Raw genomic sequence first — 13386 nt, 5'->3', positions numbered from 1 at the left:
GAAAGTATTTGGGACTTGCTTGGGTCCTTCCTGCTTGGGCTGATAGAAGGTTCCAGCCTTTGGTTTCTCCTCTCCTCACACTTTCCTCCAGCCAGCCCCAGAGTGAGTGGCTCCACTCACCCCTTCTCCCCCTGCTTTTTTGGGGAAGAGTATTAACCCTGTAGTACAACATTAACATCAAAATGAGCTTAATTTTTTTTTTCCCATTTTGGTAAAAACAGTAGTAAGTCACAGAATTTTAATGCTGGAAGGGACCATCTTCTCCTTATTTGAAATGTAGGAAAACAAGCCTGGGAGGACAGTTATATAGCTAACGGATGCAGAGCCAGGATTGGAACGCCGTGGGACCCTCACCTGGGACCTCTTCGCTGCCCCACATTGCCCCTCTGAAGGAGATTCCAAGTGCTTCGTCGCCTTTATGGAGGAAGAATCCAGCTTAATCAATTTCATTACACCAGCCCTTTATGTAACAGGGCTGTTTCCGGGTCCTGGCAGATGGTCCATAGTAACAGTGCTCTGCTGATTTGGTTGGAACTGATCCTATGAAATGAAAAATCCCGTGTAGCAGATGCCTTTCGCAGTCCCTGGCCATGGAAAAGTCAGCCTCTCCAGGGAAGGCACTGTAGCTTTGGCTCCTGCCCATGTCTGGCGTGGCTAGAGGTGAATCACCGGAGGGAGACTTAAACCGTGTCCGCTTTTCCCAGGAGGCCGCACTGGCGACTTAGAGTTTCTTGGCAGGTGGGGTGCTGGTAAAGGGTGTTTCTTCTGGTGCCTGAGGGACAGATGGAACAGGGAGCAGAGTGGGAGGGAGATGAGCAGATGTGGAAGGGAAGGAAGGACAGACTGTCCCACCATGGATCTGGCCTGGCGGACCTTCGCACTTAGGAGGCCATGCACTTCCAGATGAGCAACTTGAATGTAACTGCAGTGTTTGCCACACATACCAGCCTTGACCGTGGACTTGGACTTCAAGCCTCCCCCAACCCCTTTCACTGAAATTGCTGGCCCCCGGGTCTCCTGATTATCTTGCCTTTCCTGGTGGGTGCTTGATCATACGGGGTTCTCCTCAGTGGCCTCCTGTGGTGATGCACATTTCTGACACTGCTTGATGCAGGTGGCAAGTTTCCAAGCCATTGTGAAGTGGGCTTCACTTCCAAGGCCTCTCCTGACCTTGTCCTGTTGCTCAGTTCTTGCCCTTGATGGGTCCTCGTGTGTGGGGGTGGGAGAGTGCTTCCCTATTTGCGAATGCAGCCCTGTTAGGACACCTGTCACAAAGAGCCTGGGAGAGATTCCCAGGGGTGTGGTTGGAGGAAATTTGAGAGGCACCAGGCTAAGTCCTGTCCTAAGACATTCTCACTGGTTCAGCATGCACTGGCATCCTAGGATAGGCTCCTTCCCCTCCTTGCTCCTGACCCTGGTGAATTATGTGCCCCCTGAAAGAGTGGCAATAATCTTTGTCTCCCCTGTTTGAAGATGTGAATCTGGGCCTCATGAACTGAAAGCCAGTTTCTCTTTGGAGTGCGATTAGTATTTCTGGGGGGTTGTAGGATCTCTTGCGGCTTCTGAGCTGGAGCCCTTGCTTCTTCATAACAGCTCTAGCACCACGGTGAGCTTTGTGGGCCTTACGTCCCAGTTTGTGGTTTGGCTGTGGTCCTGCTCCTGCAGGGCCTCGGGGTTGTCTGCAGGGGGAGCTGTGTTCCTGCGGCCATGGGCTGGGACATCACTGTCCTGGAGCATTCCTCTCCCCAGGCTGGCGTGCTAGGGAACTGCGGCTTTCCTCGGCAAACCAGCCTCTCAGGTCTCATTCCCAGCTCCAGCCTCCAGCTTGGGCATTGTGAGTCATCATCAGCAGCAGAAAACGAGGCCTCGCCAACAGCTGGGTGCAGCGCCTGGCCTTTTTTCCCCCCTTCTTTTTTAGTAACTTCACAGAGATGGGAGCTGCTGCTGACCTTTTGTAATGAACAGTGACTGGAGGTGGAGTCCAGGGCGAGGGCGGCAGCTCTAGGTAGGGAGAAAAGGAACCCCGAGGAGATGGGGTAGGGATGTGTATCGTTCTGTCCGCCAGCCCTTGGGCCTCCCGAAAAGCCATCCCTGCGAGAAAGGCAGTGCCTCACCTGTGTCTCTTCTTCTCTGCCAAGGAGCCTAGAAAGCTTTAGCTGATGCAGCTAGCAGTGGGACCTGTGAGAGGCTGACAGGTACTTCTTTCCGAAGCTGTGGACAGGATGGAGTAGAAGTCAGGGTGACCTGGCTTAGAACCCTAACCCTAAGCCTAGTCTTGCTTTGCTTCTAACTTGCTATTTACCCCAGGTGAGTAAGTCACTTTCCTTACTGGGCCTCACTTTTCCCAGCCAGAAGTGAGTGGTTGGTTGGATTAGAGTGCTCTGAGGTCCTTCCTGCTGTGAGCGAGTCTGTCACGAATGTAAAGAATTTGAGCTTTGTTCCCATGACCATCTTGAACATCTGAAACCTGTAGCTTCTTCTCCAGATGAACAGTGCTCATGGCGTGAGGACTTAGGTATTATTCCTACCCTCTAAGAACATATAGGCTGTCTTCTTTTTTCCTTGCTCTAGGAGACAGTCCAGAGTCTGCTGGGAAGCAGGAAAATGGGATTCTGATTCTGGCTCTGCTAGAACATTTCGTGTGTCCTTGGGCAGATCACTCCTCTCCTTCAGCCTCCTTTTCATTTTCTGTAAAGTCAAGGGATTAGACTCGCTTCTTGGCTTCACCTCCACCCCCCCTTCCCCTGCCCCCATCTCTACTTGAGCCTCCTACCAGCTCTTCTGCAGGGCGTGATTTCTTAGCTGCAGAAGCCCTGGGGTATAGTTTCCTTTCTCGCTGGGAGGGAGAGAAGCAAGATTATTTTTTTAATTATGCATCTAAGATTAGGCAGCAATCTGCATTTTAAAATGTTATTAATAAGAGTCTAAAAGTGTGCGAAAAAACTCTGAAGTTTGAATGTGACGTGAGCTGGGAAACATCTGCAGGGTCCCCAGCCTCCCCCAGAGAGTTTTCTCCAGACACCAAGCAAGTCCTGGGGGTGACCATCAGCCTGGTGTGTGCCCAGATCCTTGGAGGAACAGGGAACCCAGGCATCCCACCAGAGCAGCCCCCTGAGAGCCGGGGCTCAACCAGGCATCCCACCAGAGCAGCCCCCTGAGAGCCAGGGCTCAAGGCCTTCCCTCTCCCAACGGCTCTCGCAGTCTGGCTTTAGACAAACAGCGATTGCTCATGATATTACTAGCACCTCCCTTGGAGTTTACAGACTATTCATGTTTGTCCCCCTTACTTCGCATCACAGTCCTGAGAGGTACATAGAGCAAATTTCATTGCCCCCTCAGCTGGCTGAGTTCTTGTAAAGATTCTTCCTTTAAGCAAGGTGGTGTGTAGCAGAGGAAGAGCCCCAGATGGGAAGTTGGGAGCTGAGTGCCTGTCCTAGGCCTCCAGTGCCCTCCCTAGCTCTGCCTGTCCCTTTTCCCTACTGTGTGTTCTCTATAGCACTCAGAGTCATTTGCCAGGGCATATGTTTTTTATGGTATTTGATCAGTTGCCTGTCTCCCCCCATCCTTCCCCACAACCCCACTTGAATATAAGCTCCACGAAGGAGGAGAGTTTTGTAGACCCTAGTACCTGGGAGAGCACCTGGCCTACAGAAAGTGGGCAGTAATGTTGTGTTGAATGTTGTGAGTGCAGGCTCTGCTTCTAAGTAGTCATTGGGACTTGGGAAAGATACTTTTTTCAGTTTTGTCTTCTCTTTGGGGGAGTTGGATGGGATGGTCTCTGATGTCCTTGGTGGCATCCAAAGTCTATGGTAAGAGCAATGCCTAGACCCCTTTTGCTTCAATGAACATTGAGCACCTGCTCTGGGCCAGGCCCTGTGCTAGGTGCTGAGAGGAATACAGAGAGAATAAGAAAGGATCATTGCTCTTCGCCTTCTAGTGGGTGTGATGGTTGATTTTATGTCACCTTGACTGGGCCATGAGGTGCCCAGATATTTGGTAAACATTATTTTGAGTATTTCTGCGAGGGTGTCTTTAGATGAGATGAACATTTATGTCATGGACTGAGTATTGTTGGCCCTCACTAATATGAGTGGGCCTCTTCCATCAGTTGAAGACCCGAGTAGAACAAAAGGCAGACCAGACCCTTCCCTGAATAAGAGGGAATTGTCCTGCCTGGTGGTCTTCTGGGACATTAGCTCTTGCTGCTTGACAGCCTTGGAGCTGAGACACTGGCTCTGCAGCTTCCGTAATCATGTGAGCCAATTCCTTATACATCTCTCTCTCTATTCTCTTAGTTTTTTGTTTTTGTTTTTTAAGATTTATTTATTTGACAGAGAGGGATACAGTGAGAGAGGGAACACAAGCAGGGAGCCCGATGTGGAGCTTGAACCCGGGATCCTGGGATCATGACCTGAGCCGAAGGCAGATGCTTAACGACTGAGCCACCCAGGCGCCCCTGAATCCCCTTAGTTCTGGTTCTCTGGAGAACGTTGGCTAAGATAGGGCAACACAAGACCTGCCATCAAATAATCTTGCATTTGGTGGTATAGAATAGTTGTTGGAACAAAGGTACAAGCCTTATTCTAGTGGGTCCTAAAGGAAGGGATGTCGAAACAGGAGGATGATGGGATGCTTTAGGATGGCAGTGACATTCAAACCGGACCCTGAAGGGTGAGAAGGAGTTCTGTAGGTAGAATGAGCAAAGCAGTATTATGGGTTGACCAGATTTAGGGGCTTGGACCCAGCATGACCCTAGATCCTGGTAGGGAGGAAGTAAGGTATGCCCTTGACAAAGGAGCAGCTGTCCAGCATGGAGAGAACAGAGGGACTGTGTGGAAGGCCAAGGAACTACTTAAAGTAAGGACCCAGTACAGGAGAAGAAGCCATTCCTCCCTGCTTTTGTCTGGGAAGCCCCAGCCCTGTATGATATCGTCCTGTAGCTGGTCTAGGTTCTCCTCAGGGTGCAGTCTGTCTTGACTTCCATTATCAGTGCTCCCAATTTAATAGCTAATAGAGTCAGTGAAGACAAAATGGGGCAGCTGCATGGCATGCGTGGTATGTTGTGGGATTCTGACCTTGGCCATGTAGGCCACAGATGAAGTGTGCTCAGTCACTCAGCAGCTAGGCTCTTTGTGTCCTCGTGGCCCTGAACAACCTCCAGAAGTCCTCGGGAATGTTCCTTTTTGAAGAGGGAGTGTGACCCAGTGAAAAGCAGTATGTCCTCTCCAGGGCAGTGACTGGGGGTCCCAGCACTTGTACCAGGTCCCTGGACTCTGTCCAAGCTCTGCTGCTGACAGTTGCAGGAGGCTGAGCCTGAACCCTAACCTCAGCCCTAACCTCTCCTGTGCCTTATTTCCCCACCTGTAATTTGAGGATTTTAATGATGCCTACTTGTGAGGTGTTTCTGTGGACGAAATGGGACAAGCCAGGGAGAGTTTAGCATGAAAGAAGTGCCCTCAGAATATTAGCTACTATTATTATTATCATCGTAGCTTTGCAGCATATGAGCTGTGTGATCTTGAGCAAGTCATTCAACTTCTGTGATCTATTTCTTTATCTGTAAGAGGGGGTTCACACCAATCATTCAGGGCTGATTAGAGTAGATAACTTAATGGCAGTGCCTAAAGTAGAGTTTCACCCAGAGTCACCTCTCTGTAGAAGTCTCCACAGTCCCTTACCTTTTGTTCATTCTTGCTTCTTTTTAGTTGGGCAGCCAATGTTTGGGAATTTTATTCCTGCATTAACTTCAAAAATTCCAAACTTTTTTTATTGGCGATATTGTCCATGATACAACTTTGGAGACTAAGGAAATTTTACTAAGAAATAACAGGATATACAGTCAATCCCAATCTTCATTTAAATTGTTAACTATATGAGTGGTCCTTTTTTTTTTTTTTTAAAGATTTCATTTATTTGAGAGAGAGAGAGGTGGGGAGAGCACAAGTAGGGGGAGTGGCAGATAGAGAGGGAGAAGCAGGCTCCTACTTCTCCCATGTTGGGCAGGGAGCCCAACACGGGGCTTGATCCCAGGACCCCAGGATCATGACCTGAGCCGAAGGCAGATGCTTAACCGACTGAGTCTCCCAGGGGCCCCATGAGTGGTCTTTGATATTGGTGGGTGTTTTATTTTACGACACTGGTCAGACTAAATATTCTAAGGATGCCAGTAAAATTGGGTTGTACACCACTCACTTTGACAGTGAAGATTTTTAGACCTCGTCGTTGAAGTGTAGATCAGGAATGTCTCAGAGACCATCTAACCCAGTCCTCTTTTTTTTATGGTTGGGAAGAGTAGACCCCTGGAGGAGAAGGGACCTCCTCAAGATCACATAGCCTAAAAGAAATCAGGACTAGGCCAGGTCTTCTGAGTCTTAGGTTAAAGCTTCCTCTCACTTCCCCACGGCTCTCTTCTCTTTCCCTAGCTTCCATTTGTTGGTATCGCATGGTCCTTCAGAGGCCTCTGACATGCCAGATAGTATGCTCAAATCTTATAAAAATCCAGAATTCCAAGATGGAGCCTTCAATGCTCTTCTGCTTCTTTGGTTGTCCATAGAGACATTGACCCTAAGACATTGGTAGGTGGGTGTTGGCTGAGAAGATCTGACAAATTGGTAGACACTGTGAGTGGACACTGAAAATCCTTGATTAAGGCTGTGGAGATGAACCAGGAGAATGAGAGTACTAGTGGCTAACATTTACTGTGTTGCATACTTTTTGCAAAAGTATCCTTACAATAGCCTTTCAAGTAGATGTTATTATTCCCGTTTTATAAATGTTGGGTAATTTTCTCAAGATTATGGAACCAGTGAATGATAAAATTCAGTAGTTAATTTCATTTGTTTATTCTGGCAACAAATACTCATTGAGTACTAGCTTTGTGCTGGGCATTATTCTAGGGATTAGGGATGAGCAAAACCAGACAGTCCCCGAAGTCATAGAGCTCACTCTCTGGAGAGGAGGCAGACATTAATCAAAAGTCTTTCTAATGAGTGTATGTTTATAAACCGAGAGAAGTGCCCCAAGATGAGGAACGTCGTTTTCCAAGATTGTTGCTCAGAGGAACCTGGTCTGGCCTGAGGACCCTCAGAGTTGAAGAGGCAGTAGGAGTTGACTAGGTGAAGGGGGCTGGGACATTGGCGACAGCCAGGGACAGAGGGGAGTGGCATAGCTGCTCTGTGGAAGGGAGGCAGGGCACATTTATCACAGCCTAGTGTGACTGCTTCTGCCACCTGTGCCCTGAGCCCTCTCCCTTCCCACTCTTCTCCTTCCTTGGGAAGATTAAACTGGGGATGCCAGTTCGTTCTGCATTTGAGTCCTTGGTTGTCATCAGTGCCTTGTAATAAAATCTCTGTCCAAATGTCAGAACAAAGGATGAGTTAGAGAAATCAGGTTCTCATACTTTACAGACTCAGAATTAATAACCTGAGAGTAACTGGTGTTTGTTAGCAGATGAATTATGAATGTCACAAACTCCTAGCTAGGGAGTGGCTCACTTGTCACCTGCGTGTGCTCCAGGAGGCTTCCTAGTACCCTGGAATATGCTATGGGAAGGACTGGGGGGCTATATGGCCTTTTCTCTGCCTTGACCCAGGGGTGTGTTTTTATAACATCTACTTCTGTTTGCTGACTCCCTCAGATACATTCAGTGTCACTTTGTTCCCCTTTGGGACATTCTGTTAAAGTGTGAGTGCTCCTTATATCGCACTCCATTTTCTTCTCACCTTCAGGACCCCTTTCCCTGGAGTGGGGTAGAAATTCCCCTTCCCTAAAGAGCTTAGATATTGCTGGAGTGGCTTCTTACCTACCTTTACCCTCATTCCAGAAAGCCCTCTGATAGATGCTGAAGGAAGCTGGCCCCTTGAATATTCACCAGCCCCCTAGCCTTCTGACCTCCTCTGCCCCTTCCAGGGCTTGGCACAGAATAATCTTTCTCTTCACTTACTTCCTCTTTTTTTTTTTTTAATAAAAGATTGTATTTATTTATTTGAGAGAGAAAATAAGAGAGAGCGAACAGGTGGGTGGGGGACGGTGAGGGATAGGAGAGGGGGAAGCATACTCCCCACCGAGTAGGGAGGGCCCAGTGCTCCATCCCAGGACCCTGGGATCCTGACCTGAGCCAAAGGCAGATGCTTAACGGACTGAGCCATGAAGACACCCCATTTCCTCTTTATTTATATTTGACTGTTTGATAAGATTGCAAAACCACTCAAGAGAGTTAAATCATTTAGTAATGAAATAATATTTCATGACTACCTTTGATGGGACCACAGATCTAGCATCTTTGCCCTTTTGTCTATTTCTTTTAATGGCACCACCACCTTCCCACCAGCCTTGAAATCCTGAAATCTCAGAGTGGAGTTCATCTCCTCCTGTTCCCTTTCTCTGACATCTGATGGGATACCAAGTCTCGCATATTCTTAACTTGTTTTCCCCTGTGACTTCAACCGTAGGTTCAAACCCTGACCCGTCTCAGGCTTGTGTAATTGTAGTGATTTTCTTCCTTCCCTTTGGTTACTACTGCTCTGCCTTTGGATAAGTGCCTAGTTCCTTGTGCACCAGATGGGGCTGGGCAGAGAGATACCCAGGATACCATGCAGAGAATGCTTGGACCAGTACATAGTACACAGTAGGTGCAACGCTAGTGTTAGCTATGAATGTTATGAATGTTCTTATTATTGGCCCCTCCACCTTTGCCAGATGTGCCATTTCCAAACACTCCTCCGACCAGGCCCCACCCCTGCTCCCTGTCTGCAGTCTCCCCATGGTCTAGTGAGCAACAGTTCCTAAAGTGAGCATGTGAGACGAGTTACCGGGTACGGGAAGAAAAATTATGATTTCTTTTATGTATTTTTACCTCATTCTTTTAAGTTTTCTACATTGTGAATATATTTTACACTGTATATTTTTAAATAAGGGTATATTAATAATTGATATATGTATATAATACAAGTATATATTTTAACAAATAGATGGATGTTTATGTATATGTGCATGGAGATTTATATGTGTGTATACACATATATGGTATGTCAAAAAAATACTTTATTAACAGGGGAGTGCAAGCCAGCAAGTTTGGACTGGGCTGGAAGGTGGGATCCAGACCCCATGCCTGGCATGTCCCTGTGGTGACCCCAGCCCGCAGTCCTGACTCACCTTGAAGTCCCTCTTCCTTGTGACCCTCACTCTCTCTCCACCTGCCCCACCTTGTGCCTTTTGGTTCTGTCATCGCTTGTCCCTTCTCCCCACTCCTAGAATATTCTACCTCATTCTCCCCTTTTCTTTTCCTCTCTAGAAGTTCAACTTTAATGTCACTTGTTCCATCAAGCCTGTTAGGACAATTTTGGCCTGAAATCCTGCAAGTTCTTTAGGCATGCTTTGTTGATGCTGTTTACTTGGCCCCTGTTGTGTTCTGTGTTGTGTTGGAATCTTTTGCCACCTGTGCCTAACGTCTTGGCTCCATAGTGATTTTGTGTCAGTTTGCGCACGGGCAGGCCTTGAAATGATATTTTACTTGCTGACTTTATTTTGTGCTCTTGGTCCTTTTTCTCATTTATCTGAAGACACATACTTGTACTTTTTGGATGACATTAATGTATGTCTCTTTTGCCACAGTAACATATAATTCTTGGCTATAAGGCAAAAATTTGCTTGTTATATTTGTGCTCTGAATCTCCTCGGATTTGACAGCAGGCTTCTGCTTGAGACATATTTTTGTCTACAGTGCCTTAGTGAACATTTTGTGTGTGTGGATTCATTGTTTTCTTTTTACTCCAGGTGACCTAAAATCATCATCCTTGTGTTAAATGCCTTTATTCAGCACTTATAGTCCTAAGTTCTGCAAGGTGTCCTGGGAAATGAGCGGGTACATGGAACATACCCATTTGATCTGGACTTTCCCCCTCCTCAAACACTGTAAGAACTGACAGCAGCTGGGCAGTCAGTGGAGGTACCAAAGGGCTTGGAGTCAGAAAAAACAATGGGTTTTAATCTTGGTTCTACCATCTGCTGATTGTTTGGTCTTGACCAAGTCATTTAACCTCATTGTGAAATAAGTTTAGTAATCTATACTATGTAGAACTATTTTGAGGATTAATTAAGATAGTGGCTCTGAATGTGTTGGGCACCTAGGAAATGGTAAGTGTCTGTTTAAAAGAAAAGGAAAATAAGAATCTCCTTTGTCTTCTGTGAGCCTTCTAATGCAGGGTGTATTTTGGGGAAAAACAGACAGCTTCAGAGAATGCATCTATCTGACTGGGCAAACTTGGGCTGGAGAGTGAAGGCTGGACATCCAGTCATCCTGGTTTTTGGGCTTGTCTCTAATAGATGTCTGTGGCCTCCTCAGGGAAAATGAGAATTAATTAGTTGATCTTTGTAAAGTGCTTTGAAGGTGAAAAGTGCTATGTAAGTAGAATGGTTGAATTGCTATTGGAGATGGAATAATGGCGACACCATATCCTGGCAATCTTGTTTGCCTTGGACATCAGTAATCAATAGCAGAGAAGATTCTAAGATGTTTTACTTCACAGGAATGGATTCATTGTGGGATTTAGTTCTTTGATAGTCTTGCAGATAACATCTTGCCAGTTCTTTGCAGCAGAAGAATGTAGGGTCGAGTTAAGAAGTAATAGTCTCATCTTCTAGCTTCCTGGGACTCTCCTTTCTAGGTAGTCTGGTTATATATCCCACCCAGCTCAAGTAGAGTGACGGTTTGCTAGTTTTGGATGCTTTGTGGGTCCTGGGCACATGAGCTTTTTTTGTGGGTCCTACAGAAGTGAGGGGAGAGTGTTGAGTGTTGGGTGTTGGTTATCCATTGATGTGGACCCTGTGTGAATAACTAATAACAAAATGGTACCATGGGTAGAAGAAGGAGTTGTGTGACTGTGGGCCAGTCACTTCTCTGAACCTTAACTTCTTACCTGTGAAATGAGAACACAGTAATTGATGAGTACAGTAATAAAGGTGGCCCACAGGAGGGTGGGTTTCATCCTTTCTGTGAGGGATTGAGGGGTCAAAAAAGGTTTTACAGAATGGGTGGTATGTGAACTGGACTGTACAGCTGGAGCTGTAGCTTATCAAAAGACTAATGTAAGGAAAGGGCATCCACGGCAAGAGGAACAACGTGTGTGAGGCCACGGAATGGCTCATCTGAGCGGACCCGCTCCCAGTTCCTGCTGTACCCCATGGGCCGCACAGACTTTGTTCCCCTGTGAGGAACCTCAGAACTTCCCGTGAACTCCTCGGTGTCTACATGATGTCTGTGAGAAGGCCAATCCTCTGAACTGCATCCCTTCGCTATTCCGACATTTTCCCCCTGAGTCTGTGGTTGTATTGTAGCTGACACTATAAACCGTATGTTGAATATAGGGCCAGATGAAGCTTTGATAATAAACACAGTAGTATCATAGTAGTAGATTTGTCTAGAATTTAATATGCATTGCTTGATGTTTTGTCTCTTAAGCAAAGAGTCTCTTTGTTAAAATAAACATGTATAAAGAATTTATACAGCGCACATGGTTATGCATATTTATTGCAGAGAATCTGTTAATAATCTATGCCTCATCGGATTTTGCATTTCTGTTGAAATAACAAATGTGGCATTTGGTACAACTGAGCGAGTTTGGTGAATTTCTTCTTATCTGGGAGAAGAAAGGCATTTCTCCTTTTCCAAATTCCATTTTCTTCAATCATCTTCTGCACTGGCCAGCTTCCCAGATGGTGCATCTGGGGGACTGAGGCTTTCCTGGCTGTAAATGATTTTGTCTTTTTTCCCTTCTCTCACTCCCTTCCACCTCACATAGGCACTTGCTTTGGGACTATTAGACTTGCTCCTTTGGGTAAGAGCATAGACTCTGAAGGTCCTTTTATGTGGAGAGAAAACACACAAAACTGGCCGTTAATTGTGCTAGGAGGAGGGTGCTAAGAGATTGTGGCATGGGGCAAGGCAGGAGCCTTGGGGACTTCAAGGCGGCTGACAGCCTGAGAACAGACATCTGGGTGGAGCCAAGGAGGGGTGGGGTGGCCATAATGTGTGGCCAGAGTTCCCTGTCACTCTGTCCCCTGTCAAAATGCAGGCACACAGGCTTTGGAATCCACCTCCGCTGGAATCCAGCTCTGGTGCTCCCTGTTGTTTGATCTTGGTCGTGCCCTCTCACCCCTCCGAACCTCAGTCCCCACATCTGTGAAAGTGTGAATAGTTGTGCTCTCCCTACAGGAAGATAGGATGGCTCCTGGTACATGGTAGTTGATACTAAAATAAATGCTCACACTTTCTCTCATAAGTCATTGCCTGCCCATGAGAGCACAGCTGTGGAATGTAACCTTAATTCAGCTAATGTTTGTTTTTAGAAACTGGCAAGGTGTTTACCTGGGGCCGAGCGGACTACGGTCAACTAGGGAGGAAGCTGGCGTCTCATGAAGACTGGAAACTACAAAGTCAGGATCCATCGTGCCCCTGCTCAGGACCTCGGAAGAGCATGCCTTCGCCTCTGCACTGCTTAACAGGAGCAACTGAGGTAGGAAGTGACTTTCTACAGAAGGGGTGCTTCTCTTTCCCTTGTCTTGCGTCACAGCAGTGACTGCGGGCCTACTGTGTGCTTCTAGTAGAGGCATTGTGGGTTCCAGGCAGGACTTTGAAGGGGTCCCTTGCCTCAAGTTACTTGGGGTTCATTATGGTAGAAAAGGGAGGTGCCTGGATAACTGTACTGCAAGCAGACTGGGCGTAACTCCTTCAGAGAGACTGCGAGTACTCTGGGTCCGCTTCAGAGAGTGGGAGATGGGAGTCAGGTTCTGCGGATTGGGTTAGGCCAGTGTCACGGAGGACACGGCTTTGAGCTGTGCCTGAGAAGATGGGTCGGACTCGAGCAAGCAGCTCTAAGAGAGAAGAGGACTTTCAGGTAGGCACAATAGATGGAACGGGATTATGGGGATAGGAAAGTGAAGAAAGTGTTTGGGGGACCATGGTGGTGCACTTCGGCTGGAGCACGAGGTGTCTGTGGGGGCAAATACGGGGTGATGTCGGAAAGACAGGTTGGAACCTGATCGAGTGGCCTTCGTAGTGAGCTAAGTATTCTGCACTACTGTTTATATTTCCCAGCGTGGAAAATATTGTAGTTCAGTTCCTTATTCAAGCCCCTTTAATTCCCTGAAATGTCTTGAATTTCTACATTTAAGGCAGGAGGCTTAATTTCTCCAGGGTGTATGTTTCTGTTACTAAATTTTACTTTACTGCTGTCCTTAAAAAAAAGGAAAGGCTAGGTTTTTTGAAGAGAATGAGGAAGGCCACGTAGGAAATGTGCCTCTGAACCCAAGTTGGCTTAATGAAGGAATTCAGTCTTCATTCAGAGTCTGTCAAAAAAAATTAATAAGCTAGCGAGACTTCTGTAATTA

The 13386-nt window shown here is 46.9% G+C and overlaps 1 protein-coding gene across 9 annotated transcripts in view; it reads left to right on the top strand.

Annotated features, from left to right (window-relative positions):
* Positions 1 to 13386, top strand: part of SERGEF (secretion regulating guanine nucleotide exchange factor) — a 217265-nt gene that overhangs the window by 36265 nt on the left and 167614 nt on the right. For all 9 annotated transcript variants that reach the window (XR_004385402.1, XM_032881155.1, XM_032881154.1 and 6 more), the window contains one exon: positions 12346 to 12512. Coding sequence is in view for 8 of the 9 variants with exons in the window: in XM_032881155.1 (XP_032737046.1) it covers positions 12346 to 12512 (167 nt within the window). In the remaining variant the exon portion in view is untranslated. The remainder of the gene's footprint in view (positions 1 to 12345; positions 12513 to 13386) is intronic.

This window comes from Lontra canadensis, unplaced genomic scaffold (assembly GCF_010015895.1).
Source record: "Lontra canadensis isolate GAN:19392208 unplaced genomic scaffold, GSC_riverotter_1.0 scaffold74, whole genome shotgun sequence".
Lineage (NCBI taxonomy): Eukaryota > Metazoa > Chordata > Mammalia > Carnivora > Mustelidae > Lontra > Lontra canadensis.
Note: the sequence above shows the minus strand (reverse complement) of the source record. Positions and strands in the feature narration are given on the sequence as shown.